General features: G+C 39.0%; 1 protein-coding gene across 1 annotated transcript in view; it reads left to right on the forward strand.

Moving 5' to 3' along the window:
- LMBRD1 (LMBR1 domain containing 1) overlaps positions 1-25,278 on the forward strand; it is a 72,074-nt gene that overhangs the window by 17,623 nt on the left and 29,173 nt on the right. Inside the window, exons 4-7 of the mRNA XM_039346722.1 lie at positions 10,517-10,614; positions 13,823-13,890; positions 17,999-18,087; positions 19,368-19,441. Of these exons, the coding sequence (XP_039202656.1) occupies positions 10,517-10,614; positions 13,823-13,890; positions 17,999-18,087; positions 19,368-19,441 (329 nt within the window). The remainder of the gene's footprint in view (positions 1-10,516; positions 10,615-13,822; positions 13,891-17,998; positions 18,088-19,367; positions 19,442-25,278) is intronic.

Below are 25,278 nucleotides of genomic sequence, written 5' to 3' on the forward strand. Positions count from 1 at the left end.
TAAACTTCTCCAAGAGCCATATGATCCCTGCAACAAGGTAATTACACCTAGGGGCCATCATAGACACGGTGGAATGCCGGGTCTATTTATCCCAAGCACGCTGGGATAGCATCAGGGAATCGATTCTCCAATTGCGCAGGGGTCGAATGGTAATGTTGGCCAGCCTCTCCCAATTACTGGGGAAGATGATCTCGGCCATTGCGATTGTACCTTGGGCCAGGCTCCACTCCAGGAACCTTCAGTGGTTCCTGCTCACTTTCCAGAGACTGAATATCAGTTCCTCCAATCGAAGGGTGAGACTTCTGCTTCATGTCTCGCGATCCCTCACATGGTGGCTCTCGTCGGCTTGCTCAAGGGGTCTTACTTCAAGGAGCCCAATCGACTCACCCTTACAACCAACACCAGCCTGTTTGGCTGGGGAGTGCACCTTCTCTCACAGTGGCCCCAGGGCCGTTGGTCCCACTCCGACCTTCGGCACAATATCAACTGGCTGGAGCTCAGGGCAGTACACCTGGCCCTCCGCCACTTTCGCAGCATAGTGGCTAAGCATCACGTTCTGGTCCTTACAGACAACATGGCTGCCAAGGCACACGTGAACCGGCAAGGGGGCATCCGATCTCGTGCACTCTTGACCGAGGCACTCCTGCTGGGCTCCTGGGCAGAAGCCAACCTGGCCTCCATCAAGGCCGACTACATTTCAGGGGAAGCAAACACTCAGGCCGACTTCCTGAGCCGGGCGACGATGGACCATTCGGAATGGTGCCTATATCCGAGATCTTCAGGGAGATCTGCCAACGCTTCGGATTGCCAGTTCTAGACCTTTTTGCCTCCCCGACAAACGCTTATCTCCAGCTATTCTTTTCCCGCTTTCCATCTCCAGGGGCAGAATGGGCGGTTGCTCTTCGGAGCCCGTGGCCGGAGGGACTGCTTTACACCTTCCCTCCTCTTCCTCTTCTTCCGGCGGTTGTCCACAAGCTTCTTCGGGAACAGGTGGAGGTTCTTCTAGTGGCCCCATATTGGCCACAGAGACCATGTTTAACCGACCTCGTGAACCTCTCTCTAGTGGAAGATTCCCCCAGATGGGTCTCACTCAGCCAGGGGACCCTTCTTCATCCAGATCCCCAATGGCTCTAGTTAGTTGTCTGGCACTTGAGCGCTCGATCTTGCCCAGGAGTCCTGCTCGCCGGGAGTCATTACCGTAATCCAGGCCTCCCATCGGTCCTCTACCAACCGTACTTATGAGGCCACGTGGAGGAACTTCTGTTCGTATGCAAGATGATCCACTTGACCATTCCAGACTTGACAATTCCACATATATTGGATTACCTTTTACAGGGTCTGTAGAGGGGCTTGGCTCCAAACACACTGCGCAGATAAGTCGCTGCTCTCTCCACTGTACTTACCTATAACTCCACGGTTTCCCTAGGTCATCATCCCTTGATCCGCTCTTTCATCAAGGATGCCATTAACACCAAGCCCCCTGTAGTGCACCGGTACCCCTCTTGGGACCTGCCGTGAGTTCTTTGGGCTCTAACCAGACCGCCCTTTGAGCCCCTCAAGACATGTGATATACGTTACATATCGCACAAGGTCGCATTCCTGGTGGCAATCACCTCTGTGCGACGAATATCAGAATTGGCGGCACTTTCAATCAGAGATGACTTGTGCTTTTTTCACCAGTACCGGGTGGTCCTTCGTCTGGACCCTACCTTTCCTAAGGTCAATTCTCTTTTCCACAGGGCTCAAAAAATCGTAGTCCCAGATTTCTGTCCTCACCCATCTCATGCCCTGGAATGGCAATGACACCTTCTGGACATCTGCAAAGCGCTCCATTACTACATCTCACAGACAGCTGCCTTCCGGAACTCTGAGGTCCTCTTTGTCTCCTTCCATCCTTCTTCCAAGGGTCGGAAGATGTCTTCTTCCACAATTGGCAGATGGATTAGGGCGTGTATGGCGGGGCATATTAGGCTGAGTCATTGCCAGTTCCATGATGGGTCACAGCCTACTCAACCCATAGTGCAGCTATTTCCATGGCCTGGGCCAACCGTGGAGTTATAGGTGTCCATCGAGGACATTTGCAAAGTGGCCACATGGCTTTCACCATCTCCCTTTATAAGGCATTATAAGATTGACAGATTTGCCTCGGCAGAGGCCTCCTTTGGTAGGAGGGTTCTCCAACAGGTAGTACCTCAAAGTGCCACTCCGGACCGGCCTGCTCCCCTCCCTCAGGGACAGTAGGCTTTGGTATGTCCCATTGATGGATTCTCCATCTCCAATGCTTGAGAAGGGGCGTTGTCTTACCTGAACGCTTTTTCTCAGCACGGAGATGGAGAATCCACTCCCGCCCTCACAGGTGATTTAGGCCTAGGGCTAGATTTATGAGCCAACACGTCTTGCTGTCAGTCATGACTTCGCCTGCGTCGAGACTGGGACACTCTAGCCCAGGACAGGCATTGCAACTTTGGCTGACTTGATCTGATTGGGCAGGAACACAGTCTAAACCCATTGGTGGATTCTCCGTGCTGAGAAAAGGCGTTCAGGTAAGACAACGCCCCTTTCCTTCCAGGGCTGGGATGGTTCTGCTACCTGCTGTAACAGTCCAGGAGGCTTTCCTGGTCTTTTTTTCATGGCAGCACAAGTTGCATAGCTCCTAACATAGTTTTCAATGTCTTTTTTCATTCCTGGCCACCAGAACTGCTGTCTTACTAAGTGTAAAGTCTTTAGAAATCCAAAGTGACCAGCTTGCTTGGCATTATGGCTTTGTTGCAGGGCTTGGATCCTGAGGATGCTAGGAAGGAACAATTTGGAACCCTTCCATGCTAATTCATCTCTATATGTCAACAATTGCCTGTTGTCTCTGAAACGGGCCAGATTTCAGTTCTGTTCTAAGTCTCTGGGTCAAGCTGCTATCGGGCTAGTGGATTGTCTTTGAGCTTGATGTCTTGTGGTGACTTGCAAGACTTTTTGGGGTGAGGGGATGATAGCATTGACCACTTCCTTGCAATGGCTCTTGTACTGTGGCATTCTAAACAAGACGTTAGCTAGGAAATTCTTCCCCCCAGGAATGTATTTTAGAAGTTAAAACAGTTGAAATATTGCATCCATCGAACCTGCTTGGGGGACAACGTCTGCAGCAATCTAAGTGCTTCAAGGTTCTTATGGTCAGTCCACACTTCAAGGGGTATATTACTTCCCTCTAGGAAATGGCGCCAGGTTAGCAATACCCATCACACAGCAAATGCCTCCTTCTCCCATACAGCCCATCAGTGCTCTGTGTTGGTGAATTTCCTGGAGGTGTAAGTGCATGGTTGCAGGACCTCCTTGTTTTTTTTCTGAAGAAGAACTGCTCCCACTGCAACATCGCTGGCATCCACTTGGATGATGAACTACTCCTCAGGATTAGGATATTTGAGGACTGGTTCTCCTGCAAACAACATTTTTATTTTTTAAAAAGTTTTATTATTATTATTTTTTCTATCAGAGTTCAATAATAATAATTCAACAAAAGTATGTTGTCTGAGTTCTTATTCACTAATACAAATTAAATTCTTATTATTTCTTCTTCTGGTGGTATTTCTTCGTTCTTCCAATATTGTTCAAATATAATTCTTGCCGCTGTTACCACATGTAGAATCAAATATGTACTTTGCTTATCAAGTTTTTCTGGCATTATACCTAATAAACAAAATCAGGTTTACGCTCTATGTGTTTCTCTAACATTTTTTCCTAACCAAGTGTGGATTATTGTCCAATATCACCTTGCTTTAACACAGTGGTTCTCAACCTTTTTATACGGCGACCCCAGTCATAAGGACGCGCCGCGCCTGCGCGGCACTGCCCCCATGCGCAGTGCCGCCCCCATGCACGACCCGCGTGTGCGGGGCTGCCCCCAGGGCAGGGAAAAAACGGCGGATCGCGTTGTTTGGCGACCTCCGTAAAATGGTCGTTCGACCCCAAATGGGGTCGCGACCCAAAGGTTGAGAACCGCTGCTTTAACACATGTTCACCACATATAATAAGTACCTGGTTTGTATTTACATTTCCAACATTTCTCTGACATGTTTTTAAACATTTTTGCTAATCTTGTTGGTGGCAAATGCCATCTATAAAACATTTTATATAAGTTTTCTTTGTATGGAGCTGACATTGTCAATTTATAGTTTCTTTCCCACAAACTGTGCCACTTTTCTAAGTCTATATTATATCCAAAATTCTTTGCCCATACTATCATTGTCTCTTTTACTTGTTCATCTTCCATTTTGATAAGAAATTGTACATTTTTTAAAATTAATTTTTCATCAGAAGTTAATAATGTCTGATCAAACATAGTCTGTTCTTTGTAAAATCCATACTGTTTATTATCTTTATCATATCTGACTTGCATTTGTGAGTGTGATCACCATGTTAAATCGATGCCCTGATTTTCCATCTCTTGCCTGGATTTTAAGTTCTCTTCAGAATTTAGAATATCTTTTTCCATATTTTATCGAGACTGACTAGATTTAGATGTGCGAATGTTTCCATTGTTGAAAGCCATCCAGGAATTTTCAAATAAATTTTATTTTTCCCCAAGTTAATAATAATGCATTTCTAATGTAATGATTTTGGAAGTATTTATGTATTTTATTTTTTCCATATCATAGAAAAGCATGCCAACCAAGTTGCAGGTCATATCCCTCCAGATACAGCAATCTTTTATTTCTAAGAGTTATCCATTCTTTTATCCATGTTAACCTTGATGCTTGATAATATAAAACCCAATCTGGCAAGCCAAAGCCTCCATTTTTCTTGGCTTCTTGTAACATTTTCAATGTAATTCTAGCTTTCTTTCCTTGCCAGATGAATTTTTGAATTAGAGTTTAAATCTTCAAAGAATTTTTTCTCCAGTTTTATAGGTATCGTTTGAAATAAAAATAATATTTTGGTAATATATTCATTTTCACCGTAGCAATTCTTCCTAACATCAACAGTTGAAGATTCCTCCATTTTTCCAAATCAAGCTTTATTTGCTTTAACAATTTAATGTAATTATCTTCTTTTATTGTTGACCATCTTGTTGTCAAATATATTCCCAAATATTTGACCTTTTTGACTATTTGCAATTCTATTTTTTCTTATAATTGCTTTTTTTGTTTATCTATAAAATGTTTAACTATCACTTTTTCTCTATTTATCTTTAATCCTGTTATCTCTTCAAATTGTTCTATCTTTTCCAACAGTTTAGGAATTGTCTCTAAAGGTTCCTCTAAAATGAATACCAAATCATCTGCAAATGCTTGCAGTTTGTAGGTTTCACGTTTTATTTTCAATCCTTTAATTTCTGGATCTTGCTAATGTTTCTTTTTAAAACTTCTAAAGTTAAGATAAATAGCAATGGGGATAATGGACATCCTTGTCTTATGCCTTTTTGTATATCAAAATTCTCTGTGTAATCCCCATTTACAATTACTTTTGCTGTTTGTTTCTGATATATTGTCTGAATCGTATTTATAAAGTTTTGACCAAAGTCCATTGTTTTTACTGTTGAATCATAAATTGCCATGAAACATTATCAAATGCCTTTGGGGCGTCTAAACATACTAGTGCCAGTTGTTTCCCTGGATGAATTTCACAATATTCCAATATATCTAGTATTACCCTCAAATTATTTTTTATTTGTCTCTTTGGCAAAAATCCATTTTGATCTGAGTGCATAAATTCAGTCAAAAGTCTTTTTAGCCTCTCAGCTATTATTGAAGTGAAGATTTTATAGTCCATATTCAGTAGTGATGTCGATCTATAGTTTGTTTGTTTTTTGTATAGATTTTATTAGTTTTTATAGGGTTAGGAATAAGGTGGGGTTGGGGTTGGGGTTGGCATTTGGGTTAGGGTTAGGATTAGGTTAGGGTTAGGGTTGGGGTTTTTCCAGATAACATTCTCAATATTTAGCAAACAGCATAATATCTGTGTGTGTGTTTAACAAATGATAATAGATAATAATTGTTAATTATCATAAACAATCTCTCAATAGCTTTCTTCTTGCTAATATATATTCAAAATTACATATCACATTCCTTTCTCTCTAATTCTTTTTTCTAGCCATTGATGGAAATTATCCCATGTTCTAAAGTACACTGAGTCTTCTTTCTCTTTTCTCTTTAAAATCAATTTATCCATTTCTGCACACTCTAGAATTTTCTTAATTAGTACTTCTTTAGCTGGTCTATTTATTTTTTAGTCATTTTCTCCAACCATAAATGTATTTTAACTCAAAATCTTTTTGCTTTAGGGCAGGTCCACCAAATATGATAATAAGTACCTGGTCTTTGTTTGCATTTCCAACGGTTGTTTGAAGTAATTTTAAACATTTTTGCTAATTTCACTGGTGTCATATGCCATCTGTAAAACATTTTATATAAGTTTTCTTTATATGCTACTGCTTTAGTTAATTTAATATTTCTTTCCCATAACTTTTGCCATAAACCAGATATTTTCCCAATGCTATCCCATTTCTAGTCATACTGGTTCAGTTAGGTGCGTTGCAGGTGACTCTCCAATTAATGACCTATTGACCTCAAATTTCATGGCCAGGGACAATCATTTGGCTTGGATTCCCAGTTTAAACACTGTCTGGAGGTTGATTAGGCATCAGGTGTAGATTAGACATCTATTAGGATGTCTAATTCTGTTTGGACCCTTGTTTTAGTGGGGATGGCGAAGAGAGGGATGGCTTGACTTACCATCGGATCATTCTCACCTTTGTTGTCACTGTCATAGGGGGCTGGTAGCTAAATGCATTCAATCAGAGTTCCCTCTCTCACCCGTGGGGAGGACAAGACCTCAACGGCTTGGCTCTGATGTACCCAGCTTGACTTCTCTTAACCTCTCCGCTGTGGCTTTTTCAGCTTAGTCATAGTGGTAGGGGCACTCTTCACTTGGGGAGCTGGAGCTAGGCTTTTAGCCGCTCGATGTCCTTGCTGGCAGCACTGGAAGCACTTGATAGGGGCCCCAGCAGGAGTTCTGGGGGCACCAGCTACTGAAGCCACTGCATGATGTCATCCGAACTGGTGCCGTTTCTGGAATCGCCTTGGCTTTGATTCAGGTGCACCGGCCTTCTTATAGTGTTGAAGTTCAATGTCCAGTGTCACTGCCATCCGGTATCACTCACAGATCTGTTAGAAATCCCCCTATAGATGCATACCTGAAACAGGTCACAGTCCAAGCCTTCCTTAAACCAGTGGAATAGCAATTGCTCTGGCCACTGCCTTATTCTGTCTGTGACCCTTTGGAACTCTCGAAGAACTCTTGCTGGTCAGCCTCTCTGCTTTAGGGTGCGTATTTCCATTTCAGCTTGCAGGGCCTGGAATTTGTCTTCAAACCTGGCTCTCAGCTCTCCCAGGAAAAGGTTCATGTTTCCAAATTTTGAAGGCTGGTCATCCACTCTGCAGCTTCTTCCTCTAGGTTGACTGCCACTGCGTTCACCGTCACACTCTCATCAGGGGAGATGGGTCTAGATGAGCCCACACCTAGTTCAGGAAGAATGACAGCTTATCCAGGTCCCCATCAAATGTGGCTCTGGTCGGACGTGGGTCTGCAGGAAGTAGAGATGCCCAGTACACCAGGTACCAACCAGGTCGTTAGTACTGGGGCCCTGATTAAAGTAGAGCCCATCTTCGAAACCCTTCCAGTTGCCCCACTGGGCAGGCAGCTTGCTGTTGGCGCGGGAGACTTTGCCTGGGTCCTGGGCTCCATGCTGCTGTAGTTCTGGGAAGTAGAGAAGCCACATGGGACATAATGACTGGACTCGGACTTCGAAAGGCGGGAAGTGGTTGCGTTGACCTGGCTTCGGCTCTAGCTGAGACCTCATATTGTGCAATTGGGGTCACTTCTCTAATGTCCAACCAGTCAAATTTCTCCTTCAGCTTCTTGACCGAGTGCTCATGGACTGCTGTCAAGTGCTTACATTTCCCCAACTCATTCCATCCTGCTACTCTCTTTACCTTCCACCTCGGAGTGAGAGATAGAGGGCCATGGGAAGAGATTAAAGGAAACTCAGCCTCACCAGCCTTGGGTACTTTTGCACTGGAAGTCTTTCTCTGCTGGTAAAGATCCCTGATGGCTAGAGCTAGAACTTCCTCCCGCACCGTTGACCTGTCAGATTTATCCGAACGGACTTTCAGTCGAGCCCCCATCAGTGGAACTCCAGCCCCAGCCTGGGCAGCCATCCGTGTTCCATCTTTAGGAATTGTACCGGTATTAGTAGTTGCTTCCCCTTTCTTATCCATCCTAGCATCTTCCCTGAGTCTTTACCGTCCTCCCAAAACAATTGGGTAGGTGGCCAGGACTCAGGACCCTTAGGATCACTTTTTGATAGTCTTAGAGCAGTAAAAGGGTTTTGGAGGGTTCGTTTAATATCATGGTTCCGACTAATGAAACCAAATAAATCAGAACTCTGAGGCTTGAAGTTTCCTTAAAGAACATGTTTATTGGATACATAATATCGGCACGGTCAAAAGTGAAACCAACTCTAATAATCCCCTAGGGATGCACTGTAACTAAATGTAACAATTCCCTCCCCTGTACTATGCTATTGATCACGCAACCCAATAAAAGCAATTGGCAGGTTCCATGAAACTTCTCTCCACCTTCCAGTTCCTGTGGGAATGACCTTGGTTTCCACTGGACTGCTCTGTGTTTAGTCTAGCAGTGCTGTTGGTTTCTCCCCCCCTTCCTCCCAACTTGTGGCAACTTAGAATGACAAAGATGGCTTCAGCCATGTTCGTTTCAGAACTTGACACTTTAGTTTATGGTTTTCCCTCACTTGTTTTATATATCTGATTAAATGTTGACAAGCCATTTGTAAGTGTGGGTGTGACATCGTATGTTAAAAAATGTTCATCTTGTCCAAAGTTGAATATGGTTGATCGGAGATGTAATGCAAATTTCTGCTTATCTGAGACTGCATGGCAACAGTGAAAAAGGGCTCTTTCACAGATGCTGAAGAATCTTGAGAAAAAAACTGTTTTAACTATTTTTTTGCAGTGGGGAACTCTAGCTAGAGCAGTGCTTCTCAATTATTTTCTGTCATGCCCCCCTAGGAAGAAGAAAACATTTCGCGCCCCCCGCACGACTGTAAAAATTTTTTTTCTGTACAGAGCACCAAACACGGGCGGGTTTGGCCAATCAGGATAGAGCATCATGTCTATCCAATCGGGTCCTTTGCATGTGTCACGTGCGTTGGCGGTCATGTTGTCCTCCGCGTCGGGCTGCCGTTTGCGAGTGAGTCGGATGATCTGATCTAGAAATCCAATATGACAATATTTGCCGAGGTCAAACGAGCCCCTCTTTACGGAGCCGGGGGGCGCGCCCCACTATTTGAGAAGCACTGAGCTAGAGCAACTTGCAGAGTGCACACTTTGATTTTCATTTAAAATAAGTCTTCAGTGGCTTCACAAAGTTATATAAAAATATTCTGTCAGTTAAATAACATCTTTTTTTGAGTGACAGCTGAATCTAATTAATTAAATCTCATTTTATCAAGACAGCTTGACAGTGTACGTTACATGAAACAAGTATTAATGCTAAAGAATATTTTACAGATAAACTAAAATGACTGTAGATGAAGACAAGCTTTGTTCCATCTCTGGATGTACTCTTGAACTATGTAATTATATAGAGATTTTTCACATAAATATTTTTGTTAAAAGATTTATTTATTACAACATTTGCATCCCATCTGAACTCAAGACTTCTTGACAACTCATATATAAGAAACACTATAAATTATCAGGTATAAATTAAAGCCTTTTAAAAAAAAACCCAGGCTAACAATGACACTCATTAAAAATGATATTGAACATAGAACATAGAAGGTTGGAAGGGACCTTGGAGGTTTTCTAGTCCAACCCCCTGCTCTAGCAGTTGACCCTATACCATTTCGGATAAATGGTTGTCCGGTCTCTTTTTGACAGCCTCCAGTGATGGAGCACCCACAACTTCTGAAAGCAAGCTATTCCATTGGTTGATTGCTCTCATCTTTAGGAAATTTCTCCTTAGTTCTAGGTTGCTTTTCCTCTTGGTTAGTGTCCATCTATTTCTTCTTGTCTTGCCTTTTGGTGCATTGGAAAATAGTTTGACCCTCTCGTCTTTGTAGGAGCAACATTCTTTGACCATCTTGTTTGACCCGCTTGTCTTTGAAATTAGCAGCATTCCAAACTCAATTACGGTTGTAAATGGAAGACTACCTGTACTTATGAATGTGTTTGTATTCTTGTACTTTATAGTAGATGTTCTTTGGACAAGCTGTAAAGCTTGCATATATTAATGACATAATACAAAAGTGTATTATTTTACTATTTTGTACATTGAAACTAGAGAGACCTATTTCAGCTGGATTCTTCTTTACTTAGTACCCCTGCTTAGTACCCCTACAATGTAATGCTTTATTACATTGTAGTAAAAATGAATTTAAAGTACTCGTTTTGTGAATTGTTTTGTTTCAGAATGTCCCTGTTGTCTCATCCTTTCATTGCAGCTCTTTACTCCATCATATTATTCTGTGTATTTTTATGGATCCCATTTGTCTATTTCTACTATGAAGAGAAAGATGAAGATGATGGCAATGCATGTTCGGTAAGATGCTTATACTGATGTCAATTGCTTGGTTGGATATACAGGGTGAAAAAAGGGGTTTGATTTCCTTGTTCCAATGGTAGTTGAAATATTAACATTTTTTATCAAGGTGTAAGGAAATCAAGTTTTCTTACATAGATTGCAGCTGGGTTAACCTGTGGGTCCTTCCCCCTCTGAATGTTCTCATGGGAGCGCAGAGACCTGCCTCATATAGATCTGTTTAGTTCATAGTTCAGTATAATCTGCTTTTTCTTTTGCTTTTACTTTGTACTTATCCTTTTAACTATAATGTCAGGATTATTTGACTCTGTCTCTATGCAAAGCATATGCTGTATCACTGAGGTACATTTTCTGCCTTGCATCCACAGCTGTAGACATCTTTAATCTGTTCAGAAAATTAAATGAAAATAAAATGCTTCTAAATATGACAATAAAAAACGGTAAAAATGTTGGAGTTTTGGCCAGGTTTGCAAATTCATTATAAACAGTGAAATGCATTATGTTTAAAAATGCTCATATATTTGTATATAACTAGCATTGGCATCAATACCTTTATTACTGTATGATACTTATAGCCTCTTAGAATAATTGCTCCTTTTTTCTGTTTGGCAAATGTGCCTATTAAGGCAGAATTGGAGACAAACTATGCAGTAAACTTTAATCTTAACTAATAAGGGAAGAAGTTTTAATTAAAGCTGAATATTCATTAAGTGGAGAATGAATTCAAGCTATAGTTGTACATGAACATCTACCCTACTAATTATAGTGAATAATATTTTCTAGACTGATTTACCAAATAACATGCTTTGCTTGGGACAAAGTCTGCTTTTGCCTAAAATTTGGAAAAATATAACATCCAACAGATTTTGTCTATTAAATTGAGGTCTGTTTAATTGAGGGTTTGCTGTAATACAGTACAGTAAACTACTTAACATTTGTCTACAATCACAATTATCAAAATCCCTTTTTTCCCTTTTGTATAAATAGAAGTTGTTGCCACTACATAGTGGTTTTTGTTCTTCTCTGGAAACTAGATTTGAAAGCATTTTATTATTGTGATTGTAAAACGAATGAGAATAATTCCTGGCATTAAATGTTACTTTTCAACCTGACAACCGTAAACAAAAAGGGAACCAGAATTTCCCTGCTGATATACTGGATTGAAACATTACTTTAAAATAAAAATTGTGCTGAGACTGAACAAGAGAATGGGGCTACAGACCTTGAGATAAAATAGCTTTTCTACGCAGACAAAAATATTGAGGCATCTACTGTGAAAACTTACATTTTTCCAATAGAAAGGTCAGGGCATTCCATACAGGACAGATCCTTCCCACATGCTCAAGTGATAGGGCTATAAACATTCTGATATTCTTCCTATTCAAAGAAATGAATGCCTTTCTAATTCTACCTCCAACCAGCGTGCACACTCCTTAGCTAGCTTTGAAAAGGCCAGGAGTCCATCCATCCAATCATTTATTAAATTTATATGCCGCCCATTTTGCCATCAGGTGACACTGGTGGCTTTCAACAAGATAAAAACCACAATTGAAATGATAAGTATTAACATTAAAATGAACATGGATAGCTAAGGAAGGAACCAATATACAATGGGGTAGAGCTGGAGTGATCATACAACCTCATCTTCCTGCCATATTCTAGGTCAGTGGTGGCGAACCTATGGCACGCGTGCCAAAGGCGGCACTCAGAGCCCTCTCTGTGGGTACGCATGCCATGCCCCAGAGATGGCAACCATCCCTCTTCAACCAACCACCCGCTAACTCGCTGAGGTCCCACATGGCCGGATGCACCCCAGCACAGCTGGTTTCTTTCCCCATCCCATCCCTTCTGGTCTCACATGCTCTCCTTTTCCCGGGCACAACACACTGCATTGCCTCCTCAGCTGTCAGCTGGCTGTCTTGCAGGTGGCGGGCTGCAAAGCCCCAGAGTGTGCCGGTCGAGGGGCTGGGAGGCTGTGGCTGCTGACGGACATTGTTGCCCCCCATGTGCTTGTTGGCCTCTAAGTGCAGGGGCCGATGGTGTCAGGCAGCAGCTGCCCCTGCCCTGCCTCACCTTGCCTCACCTCACCCCACAGGATGAGCCTCTGCCCACCGCCCCACCTGCCAGAGACCCCCTGGATCTCCCCCAACCCTGCCCAATCCTCACAGGCGTCCCTCCCTACCAGCAACATCAAGGTGACCACGCCTACCTTGGCCACACACCCCAGTCTGCCATGACCACCACAGCCATGCCCACCCAGTGGGCCACGCCCACCTGGCACCCGGCGATAAATAAGTGAGTTTGGGGTTGCAGCTTGGGCACTCGATCTCTAAAAGGTTCGCCATCACTGTTCTAGGTTTTGGCTGCTGAGCCCTCACCAGTTCTGAATCCAGACCACAGAAAGCCATTTGATTTTCCTATGAGAAGAATCACAACATGGAAATAGCTGTGGTATATGTCTCTAAAGAATATTATCATTTCCCTGTAGGAGAATGATATGTTAGGCTTACCATGAAAGGTTTTTATGTAGACATGGTGGACCTAACATGCTTTTTCTAGAACAGAGAACTTACCCAAGCTTCACAGTAAAAGGGAAAATGTATGGGAAACCATATCAATAATGGCTACCATTTATATATAATTTGACATCTCTCCTCTGTTCTTACCTTTCTCAAGCATTTGTTCTTTGATCCTTCTTCTTAGATCATCTTTCCGAAAGCAGCTATCTCTTCTTATAGGAAAAATGTCAAAACTTTTCTAATAATGATTTTAGAACTTAGTGGACAAAGATATCCATTATACAATATCCTGGGTCCTCTGTGGAAAAAGAAACTTCATAATATGTCTGGGCTCTGTTTAATTGGAAATATTCAGAAATTTGTTTGACTAATGAATTGTCACCCATCCATTATCTTGCAGATGGCTGTGGTTTTACAAAATATTTTGTCTGATTCAGATTTAAAAGAGGCCTTTTAATTTTAATGTGAAAATTACAGAGATAACATAGGAAGAAAATTAGGGACATTTGATACAGTTAATAAAACAGAGTTAATGAATACTGGATATTTTTCTGTTGAACAGGATAGGGAATGTTATATTCATTGTATAAAACTGACTTCATTATATACTAAAGAAAATTCTTTAAAAATCATAGTTAGCAGCTATCACTATTTCTTCATACTGATTTCTTCTTATTTTATTTTTACAGCAGGTTAAAACTGCAGTCAAGTATACACTAGGATTCCTTCTGGTTTGTACAGTTCTTCTAATTATCGGGTAAGCACTATGCATATATATATATACACACACACATACACACACATATACACACACATATACACACACACATACATACATACATGTACGTTACAATAGTATGGTTTATTTAATTAAGTTCATGTAAGCATCAGAAAATATACATTTTTTAGTTCTATCTTATTTAAGACTACAAAGGAACTGCAAACAGAGTAAAAATTGGTATGTTCTCAGTCCTGATGTTTTTGATGGTTGATGGATTCTTACCTCTCATTTTGAAAGTGGAAATAAATACTGTAAAAAGTTGGAAATAAATACAATTTCAGAGGAAATTTGGAGTTGTTTGTGTTATGATGGCGTAGTACAGTTGAGTTTTTAAAACTGTTCTGTGATTGAGGAAGAAAAGTACTATGTCCTTGAAATGGAACTGAAGGAATACCTTGGAATTCTTCAAAAACTTTCCTGCTTCCACATTTTTTTCATGAGTTTTTGAAATATACTGAGATTAACTCCTTGAATATAGCTGACACTGTTGTTATCCATTGTTGTCTTAGGTGTTTATTCAGTTTTCACTCAGCTGTTCTATTGGGCTTAGACCCGGTCCTAAGAGTTGAGAACCTCTTCAAAGTAGAGTAAAGTGTGGCTTGATATATAAAGCAAATTAATTAGAATTGGGTATTTATGCTAGTGATTTTTTTTTTCAGTAACATAAAGTGATCATTAGATTTTAAAATTTGCCCTGGCAAACTATTTAGGAATTACGAGTAGGTAACATTCTTGATTAGAATGTAAAATAGGACAGTTTATCTCTTGTACAGCCTAACATTATGCATATAATTTTTGTCCTAATAATAAATCATGTATGAGACTTGAAAAATTATTGTATGAAGCTGCAGCCTTTTGCCCAAATTAATTAAATACAGTGCATGCCCCACACAAATGTCACTGTCTCCAATCTCTTCGCTAATATGTAGCTTGAATTTGATGAATATTTATTGCTAGCTTGATCTCTACAGTCACTCATTATTTGACTTTTTCACTGAGAAAGTTGATATTTAGATAATAAAAAATCAAAGGTAATACATTTTTGCTTGATAAATGTAATGCTTTTTATATTTGAGTTGTATGAGAAACTAATAATTTTAATTAAAATAGTGTACTACAATAGTTTCATGAAAAGGGTGAGAGATCAACATTTCTTTCTGCCATTAAAAATTAGCTTTTAGAAATTCAAGGATTGAAGGTTTGAAATTGTTCTATTATTTTTTAAGATTTAGAAAGGTTACATATGAGCTGCATTGTATTAGAATATTGACAATGATCATAAAACAGTGTCTGCATATTCTTGTTAAGATTATTGTCAAGTGCCTAGGAAATCAAGAGATTCAGGCGGTTCAAATGAATATAAAGATTTATTGCAAGCTTATGCTCTCTACAACAATCTGGCTAACTGACCATTAAGAGAAATGAGCAGGAATTAAGAGAGGCATTCAAGGTGGACTGGATTAAGATCTCTTGCGGGTGCGAAAGGACTTGTGACTGGTGACGCGTTTGACCGCTCCCTTGAGCTCAGCCTGGTCATTTCCTACAATTATACATTGAACAACATTTCTTCTAAATTAAACTTTTTATTTAAATTCCCTCAGAATGGAATGTTGCAGAAATCTATTTTTGTCTTCCATTTGTAACCTTTCTTTCTCAACAGTACTCCTGCCTCCTTTCTCCTAAATCACTTGAAGTTGCATTTAGTTGCACAATCTCTTTTAAATAACAGTATCAGGAATTTTATTTCTAGATGGAAATTCACTATTTTCTCCAGCATGATTGGATGGAGAATCCACGAGTGGGTTGTCTTATTTGAGCAGGAAGAGTAAGACAACCCACTTGTGGATTCTCCATCATCATGCTGAGAAAAGGCATTCAGGTAAGACAACGCCCCTTTACAGACCTAATTTACTAATTTAAAATAAAATGTGATCTTAAAAGAAATGAGCATGGATAAATGGTTTATTTCATTTTCTTAAAGTGTTTGTTACTTCTCAGAATGGCTTACTTCTCCTTAAGCCTGCACACACATTGCTACTTAATCATTGGTATAACATTGTCAGTATTACTGCATATTCTCAAGAAACCCTATGTCGTTGTGTTGAACAGATTGTCCTTTTGCTGTAAAAAAATTAACAGTCCAATACTATTGAGACTTTGTTTTTATCATAATGTGGTAAATTAAAGCTCCTAGTTTATTATAAGCTGTGTGGTTTTTGAAGATACAAATATTTCAACAGAATGACTGCTAAAATACTTCTTTTCAATGTGGTACAAATGCATACCTATTTCATTGACATAAATTGTCTGCATTATAATGTAGCACATCACTTTTTGTATTCTAATTTTTAAAAGATAGTTGCCTCCAGAAATTTGGGGCAGGAGGTTAAAGCCAATTTCTAGTCAACAATTCCAAGATATACTATAATAAAAGTAGCAATAAAATGTCTTATATTATTTGCTAAGATTTATTTAATCTCAGTACTACTCCAGGTTTATTTTTCATTCTTACTGGAGAAAGCTCTTGTGTGTAGAAACAGATAGCATCAAAATAAAAAGAAAATAAAAGTAGATAGAAGATATTTATTAATTTAAATATTTTTAACTAACCTGGATATAATAAAAAAATTATTAAAAACAACAATAAATGGGAAAATATAATTGTACAATAGTGCATGAAACATAAAGAACAGGGTAAATATCAGTTTTTTGTCTGAGCACCAAATAAAGTCAACAACGAGGAGAGGGCATCCAGCACTAGCCTACCACTGAAAATGGGATAGATTGATAAGCTCCCAAGTAAGTGCATGCAAAGAAAGACGATTTTTTAAATATCGAGAGCTCAAGCTCTGATCACTAATATCTGGTACTCGAAATGGAAGCGTGTTGGAAGCCAGTACATTTTTGTAAAAAGTGATGTTAATTGTGCAAGATCACTAATTTTGAAATAAATGTTTTTGCCATCTGAATTGACAAGACACAATATTTATATTTAAGCTTTCTCTATTCTTCATTACACTTTTATAGCAAATGCTGAATCTCCAAGATACAAAACAATTAAAATACCTTTTAAATAGCCAGACTAAATTGAAAGGTACTTTCACAGAAACCAAGGAGTTAGTTGCCCAGTTGGGATGATTTTCTTTCTTTTGGAGCAAGAGCCATTGTGTTATCTTGCAACTTCTGTTTTCATCTTCACACCTGCGCACCTCTATGGTTCTTCCCCAATAACCCATTTGATTCTTCTTGTGAGACTGATTAATCATGAATTGATGGTTAGAATGGTGTAGAACAGCAAAATTAAAATCTCTTATTTCCTGTTGATCCTTTATCAACATTAGGGTTACTAAAAAGTATGGAGAAGTAACATTCTTACGTGACCCTTGGAATTTTCTGTTGAAACAAATGCAGTAGACATTAATAAAATTTGAATGAAGACATATTTAGAGTTATTTTAGAAGCAAATAGTTGTGAGTTCATTTCTCTTTTGCATACTTTTGAATTTAGTATGTGTTCATATTAGGCATGCTGTACCAAAATAAAGTGCTTACACATTCTGTATCTGGCTGGTTGTCTCAGCAAATGACAGTGCCTGGTAGATCTTATCTAGGTTCATAAGCTAAGGAAGGTCAGGCTTGATGAGTATTTAAAAGGGAAGAGCCCAGACATGAAGATTTATAGGATAGAGAGTTGAAAAGCATTCCAGAAGGTGGCAGTGGTAAGCCATTTCTGTGTTATTGCTAAGAAAACTACATTAGCCGGCCCACCAAATCTGTAGGAGTTAAGCTTCACCTGGAACAGTTAATTTGCCTGCTTTCTTTTCTTGCTTTCTTTACTTTCTTTGAATTTTTGATGTGTCACAAAAATCAAAATGACTCTTCCCAAGCTAGAGATATTGCATTAATTTTTTAAAAATATGTAAAATTAGACATAGAGATCCTGAAAATAAATAGCTCCATTTATATGGAGCAAAGAAGTTAGCTATTGTTTTTATAGTTATTTTAAGTGCAGTTGCTACATTATGCCAGTATTATTAGTACAGTGATACAGGTTGATTTTATATATTTCATTTATTCTTATACAGAGCTTTTGTTCCACTGGATATTCCTGCCAAGAAAAATTCAACAGAGTGGGAGAAAATAAAACTTTTGTTTGAAGAACTTGGAAGTAGCCGTAAGATTTTTTTTTCTTGTAAATCAGTTGGATAATTTTATATTTTCTTACTCTAAATTCCATTGGATTGGGGCAACTTGAATTTCAATATGTGTGAATTAATAAACTGCTAATCATGAGGGAATAATCTGGGTAGTATAGCAGGGGTCCCCAACCCCCAGTCCGTGGACCAGTACTGGGCCGTGGCATGCCAGCAACTGGGCTACACAAACAAGAAAGCCCCATCCGCGAGATGTAGGCAGTACACAAAACCACACACCCTCTGCTCCATGGAAAAACCTCTCTCCACAGAACCGGTCTCTGGTGCCCAAAAGGTTGGGGATCTCTGTAGTATAGAACTATTACGTTAGGTTTAGTTTCAGTATTGAAGACCTCGATACCATTTACTATTTACTATATGCAGAGAAATTCTGTTTATGGTAGTTGATTCTGAGTCTTTTGAGGAACTAATATAAATAACAGCTGGAGAGCTCTAAAGTTTTGTTTTAGCTAATTTAATGATGCCAGTATTTAGACCCAGTTTTATTCATTACTGAATGTATAATATTGTAACAGAGAGAGCTGTTGATCTGTGGTAAAATACCTCATGGAGTAGTGGCTCTGCCCTGCTAGAATTATTAAGGAGAAGCTGGACAGTTCCTGGGATATTTAGGGACATCATGCAATGATCATGGGGATGGATTAATTAATATCTTTGATAACCTCAGATTATATGGTTTATTTAAAGTACCCTATTTTTTTTGAGGTTTTAGTAGCATACTCCCAGTAAAGAAACAATAGATATATTTGAATGATAAAACTTAGAAATCTTATTGCAAAAAGTACAAACACTCCAGAATTAACAGAACTGTTGAATGCAGGCCAACAATCATAGGAGCTTAAGCCTAAAGTATTGTAAGTGTATGGTGTTGACATCATTACTTCTTAAGTAACAGAATAACAGAGGACTAGTGACCCTCCCAGTTTTGTAATATTCTAACTCTCATCAGCACTACCTAGCATAGCTGCAGATCAAGGGTGATGGGCATTGCAAAGTCTGAATGGTCACCAGTCCCCCATTGCTTGAATTAAGTGTTTAAATCAATGCCAACATCAATTTTTAACACAATGAGTGGGGGTGGGAAGTAACCAATGAGATATGACATTGTTTTCTGCCTTTAACAATGTTTACACTACCAGTTTTTGATACCTTATTGTTCCCTGTGATATTGGGTTGGATTTAGTTCATTCACTTTGCTTGTATACATTTTAGGGAAACAACACTACTTTTTTCTCTGCAGATGGTTTAGCTGCCCTCTCCTTCTCCATAAGTTCTTTGACCCTTATTGGAATGGTGGCAGCTATTATCTATACGGTGAGCAACTTAATTTTGGTTTTAACTCCATTTAAGGCTGGCCTCATTTTTCAACATTTTGAACTCTGCCCCTTGTTAATTCAGGGTCAAATCCAGTGTTGTTGAGATTAAGATGTAAAACGTGATTTAAGCTGCAAAGCTATAAGGCTTCGCTAAACTTACTTTGCAAGTTCTCAGCTTCAGGTTAACAAATAAAGTGAGGTTTAATGGGATGATGTAATTTATTCTTTAAAACAAGAAGAGCTAGAATACGAATGATGAATTTTTAGCCCTTTGGATGTTCTTGGACTATTGTTTGCATAATATACTTTTGCATAACACAGTGTGTATTTTAGGAATCAAAGACAACATTGAAGAGCCATGGATTTCCTACTGATTCTTGACATTTGTGTGTGTGTGTGTGTGTGTGTGTGTGTGTGTGTGTGTGTGTCTGTATGTATGCATGTTTCACCTTTATTATTCTTATAACTAACTCAAGGCAATGAACATACCTAATGTTCCATCCTTCTTCTGTTTTTCCCCAACAACAATCCAGTGAGGTGTGTTGTGCTGAGACAGAGTGACCCTGGCCCAAAGTCACCCAGCCAGTTTTCATGCCAAAGGAAGGATTAGAACTCATGGTCACCAAGTTTAACCACTAAACCAAACTCTGTCTCATGGCTCCAATATTTGTTTAACAAAGCTAAATATTTCTTTTTCTTTTAAAACTCTGCACAGAACAGAAATAACAATGTCAGCTTTTACTATATAAGCAGAAGCTGTGCAACAAAGTTTTCTTATCTACTATCAGGAGGCCAGATTTATTTAATCTTTTAATAAGCCCTTAATCTGCACAACAGATTTTAAGGGTGTCAGGAAGGCTCCAGTGGGGTGAGAAAAGCAGTTATGCCATCAGGAAGATTATGCTCATTGTGCAAAGGACAATATAAATTAGGAACAGGGAATTCACACCACTGATGCATTAATGAACCAAATTTTAATGTGAAAGTAGTTTGCAATGTTTAAATCTCAAACAGTTGCTTTTAAAATTTTAGATAGTAAGGTAGTCTTTGACTTACGAATAATAATTAGTAATAATTCAAATTAACAACAGCTTCTAAAAAATTCAGTTATGACCTGAATTCAAACTTAAAACTGTTGCCACTTCCACGGTCACATGATTGCAGTTGGGCACTTAGCAACTGGCTTGTATTTACAAGCAGTTATAGTGTCCCTCAGTTACATTATCACAATTTGTGATGGCTTTTGCTGGTTTCCAGCAAAAAAATGCCATTGGTTAAGGTGGATTTGTCCTTTTGACTAATGCAAAAATGGTCATAAAATCAGATCTGGTTATGTGAGGACTCACAACCACACTGACTTATGACAGAATTTGGCCCCAGCTGTGGTCATAGGATTAGGACTGCCTGTACGGATTTCTCTAAAGGTATTTCATAAATCTAGTTAATAGCTGTTTTGAAATGATTATATATTGCATGTCCTCAAAATTTAGTACCCAGGGAGAGAAGGATATTAAAATGAATAGTGTAATTGTGATGTATTATCCTGACTCCACAGTACAATCAGCAAATATTTGATGCCATTTCTAAGTCACTGTATTAAAGTGGAGGATACGGAGTTGGATTACTGCTCCTGTATATCTCAGTATTCTTAGCATTGAACTTCTCAGCATGTTGGCTAAAATATTTTCATAGTTTAAAAGCTCTTGCCTTAAGTCCTCATTTAGTGACCTACAGTTGGGACTAGCAACTTGGTTATTAAGTGAAGTGGTTGCTAAGTGACACCCCAGCTGTGCTTATGAGCTTAATTCAATTGTCCTTTGCTTTACAGGTCTGTAATAAATACAAGGATTGGTCATAAAGTTACTTTTTTGTCACAGTTGTAACCGCAAACAGTTGTTAAACAAGGCAGTCGCTAAAGGAGGACTTTCTATAATAGGAAATAAAAAAGATTGTGCCACTAGCGGTTCCTATTGTGTGGTGTCCCACACTGTAAATGGGTAGCATAGTTTTAGTTCCCTGGGCACCTGGAGTCCTAGTTATTTTCCTTTGGAATTTATTTGGTACGTTGCTGTTTTTAGAATCAGGAAATATATGTAATCTGCAGGAGAAGAATAAAATGAAAAGATCTATATATTTATTAAGCTAGCTAGCTAGCTGGAATAGCTCAGGCCTTGAGAATGGGAAAGTGATGAGTGAGCTGTTAAGAGTGACTTTCAGAAAAGATTATTCAGTCCTGAGAAGATGAAAGCCTAAGAAGTAAATTTCAAAGTAACCCGATCTTGATTTTGTTTGGTGCAAAGATGAGGCAGACAGAACCTCTGAGAGGCTCTCAAGATTCTATCTTGCTATAATAAACAGCAGTCTGAGAAGCCCTGCTGTCCCTCTTTCTTGATCTTGCTTGCCTCAAAGAATTGACAGCATACATGTACAAATTAACAGCATGGATGCATGGATATTGTTAAAAGATCAACCATAGAAAGGTACAAATAGAAAGAAAGAAAAAGATTTTCAATGAATACGAAGGGGCAAAACATTCCTACAAAAACATCTTACTTGACTTGTCTCTTGTACCTACAACAACATCTACAAGACTATGGGAAGACCTTCCGGTCCAGCGGAGCATACTGATTAGGAAAGATGTTTGGCCAAAAAAAAAAAGACTAAAGTTAGAATTAAGAAATTAGATAATCGGATTTATCAGATGGAATATCTAAAGATTAAACACCTGTTTGAATATGGTTAAAGAAATAGAAAAAAAATCTGGATATAAATGAATTTTAGTTTAAGAGGGATGGGCCCCCTCAAGTAACATAGGTTTTTTTATGATATGAGAAATATAAAAACGTTGGGATGGTTTATATGAGGGAAATGTTTTAGATACTTAAGTGTAATTGATTTTGAGAAAATTTCAGTTGATAAGAATGTTTTGAATAGATTTAAAAGATTAGATTATTGGATTTATTAGATCAGTGGTTCTCAACTTTTTTAATGCCGCGACCCCCAACCGGTCGTAAGTCGAGGACTACTCAACCGATTGTAATTCGAGGACTACTCAACTGGTGCAGCACCGTTTGCAGAATGGGACTTTTGGCGGGCTCAGCAGGGCAGAGACAGCCTGGACAATTCCTATTGGCTTTTGAAAGCCAATAGAATTAGACTCTGTTCAAGAGAGTCTATTCTATTGGCTTTCAAAAGCAAATAGAATAAAAGGGATAGCTTTTATAGCTAAGGAAAAAGGGAAAAAAATGGCAGACTGCGTTGTTTGGCGACCCCCGTGAAATGGTCGTTCGACCCCAAATGGGGTCCCGACCCACAGGTTGAGAACCACTGTATTAGATGGAATAATTAAAGACTGAATGTTTGTTTCAATATGGTTAAAAACAATAGAAAAATTTGGATATAAATGTATTCTAGCTTGAGAGAGACATGTTTCTCAAGTAATATAGTATTTCCTTTTTCTCTTCTCTTTTTTATTTTTGTTTTAAGATATGAGAAATGTAAAATTGTTGGGATGACTTATATGAGAAAAAAGATTTAAATACTTAACTGTAATTAACTCTAAGAAAATCTTAACTGGTAAGAATGTTTTGAACTGTAGGGAAAACAGATCTAAATAAGAACTTTGAAAACAGGATCTATGACAAGGTAATTAAGATGATCAATTAGAAAAGAAACTTTATATTGATGTGGTTGTTACTTGTAGAAATACTAGAAAAATGTTTATATTCAATTGTTATCTATCAAAATACTAAGAAATGTACTAATTTAAGGTTGATAAAAGAAGAGAAAATCAAGGAAAGCTACTATGTGGATTATGGAATTATAGAAATTAATTGTTATTAAATATAAACCCAGACAACACGCCCTTTACCAAATATTAAGGTGATTATGTTAAAAAATTAACAAAATATATTTTTTAAAAAAGAAAGGTACAGATAGTCCTCACTTGATGATTTGTCTCTTAACCACTGTTTGAAGTTATGATGGGCTTAAAAAAAGCTACTTATGATCCATTTTCAAAGTTCCATCTGCTGCACTCCCATCCCATGGTCAAGTGATTACATTTTAGGTGCTTGGCAACTGGATCACATTTTGCAATGTCCCACAGTCATGTGACTATGATTTGCTACCTTTTTTTCATTTTTGTTATTTGTCATTTTCTGGCAAAAAAACACACACTGGATATGTTAGATTTGTTTACTGAGCATCTGATTCACTTAATAACATTAGTGACTCAGAAAAAAGGAATTAAGTCTGGTCACATAGTGATCTGCTTAACAACCGGAATTACGTATGTCCAAAATTCCTGGCTCAGTTATGGTCATAAGTCAAGGACTATTTGTAGAATAAGAATGATATATAAGAAAAGCAAAAAAGAGAGATGCTTGTAATCACTCTATGCCAAAGGCCTCCAAAATAAAATAGTTTGAGGGCTTTTCTAAATTAGGTGAGAGCTAATTGCATCTGCAGGAGTATTCCATAAGATCTCCACTTCAAACTTTCACTTCCCATTGGAAAGGATGATTTCCATAGCTTCTAAAGTCTGATTGGCAATAATACTGAATACCATAGAAACAAAGCCTTATTATTGTTATTATTATTTAAATTTATACGTTGCCCAACTCCCAACAACTTTGGGCAATTTACAGATTATTTAAACAATAAATTTTTCCCATTCTTCATAAAAGTTGCTATCATTCTATTTCAGGACTTGAAAATTACTAAGATTTTAGTTTTATGGATTATCTTTATTGATAATATAACTGTTTATCCATGTAGAAACTTATTTCTCTTTCTATTAAGTACTAAAAATATTTGAGATGTATAACTTTAAGCAAAACCCGTCAGTGCATTTACAAAAAACTGACACAGTTTCTCCAAATTAAACGTAACTTGAGTTTTATTTTATGAAGAGCTCTGGTGGTACAGTGGTTAGAATGCAGTACTGCAGCTTAACTCACTGCTCATTCCAGGAGCTCAGTTCTGATTGGCTCAAAGTTGACTCAGCCTTCCATCCTTCCGAGGTCGGTAAAATGAGGATGCAGCTTGTTGGGGGGCAATATGCTGACTCTGTAAACCACTTAGAGAGGGCTGTAGAGCACTGTAAAACAGTATATAGGTCTAAGCGCTATTGCTGTTCACAAAAACTGTATCTATTCCATTTATTACCCACTAGTGGGCATTTATAAGGTAGCAAGCTTATTTCAAGTAAAGTGTTGTCTCTTAGGAGTCCTTTTTAGTCTTCTTATTTGTACTTACACAAGGCAAGGCACAGGCAGAAACAAGAGTAAAGGCTGAGTTTTTTCCAAAGCCAGGGCAGTGTATGCCAAAGCAAGCAATTGTTCCCGACAAAGACAGTCTCTCCCAACTTCTGCTTAAGTCAACCCGCTCCAGGTATTGCTTGTGAAGAGGGGCAGGGGTGACCTTTTCCCAAGCATCCTTGCAGAACTCCTTTGAGCTTGCCTCCGCTCTACTCTCCGTGCTGTTGGATCGAGTTGGGGAGGCAGCTGTTCCTCATCAGAGGGGATCTGCTGCCAAACAGCACCACTGCCTGTCTGAAGTGCTCTCTGTCTGGTTGATCACCTCCCCCAATGCCCGAGGGGCCTGGGAAAGCATTGTCCTCAGCCCCTGGCCTCTCTAAACATTCCAAGGGACATGTGCCATCCCCACTGGACAGTTCCGGTTCCTCCTCCTCCTCTGAACAGGGATCCGAAGGGGCTATTACAATTGGCTGCAGAAGTGGACTCTGGGCTGGAATCTAGAAAACAGTATGGTGGGAATAGGATAGAATATCTTGCAAGGAAACATGCTGACTGTATTCCAGAGGTGCTTTTA

This window comes from Crotalus tigris, unplaced genomic scaffold, assembly GCF_016545835.1.
Source record: "Crotalus tigris isolate CLP2741 ecotype Arizona unplaced genomic scaffold, ASM1654583v1 scf7180000018016.4438896, whole genome shotgun sequence".
In the NCBI taxonomy this organism is placed as follows: domain Eukaryota; kingdom Metazoa; phylum Chordata; class Lepidosauria; order Squamata; family Viperidae; genus Crotalus; species Crotalus tigris.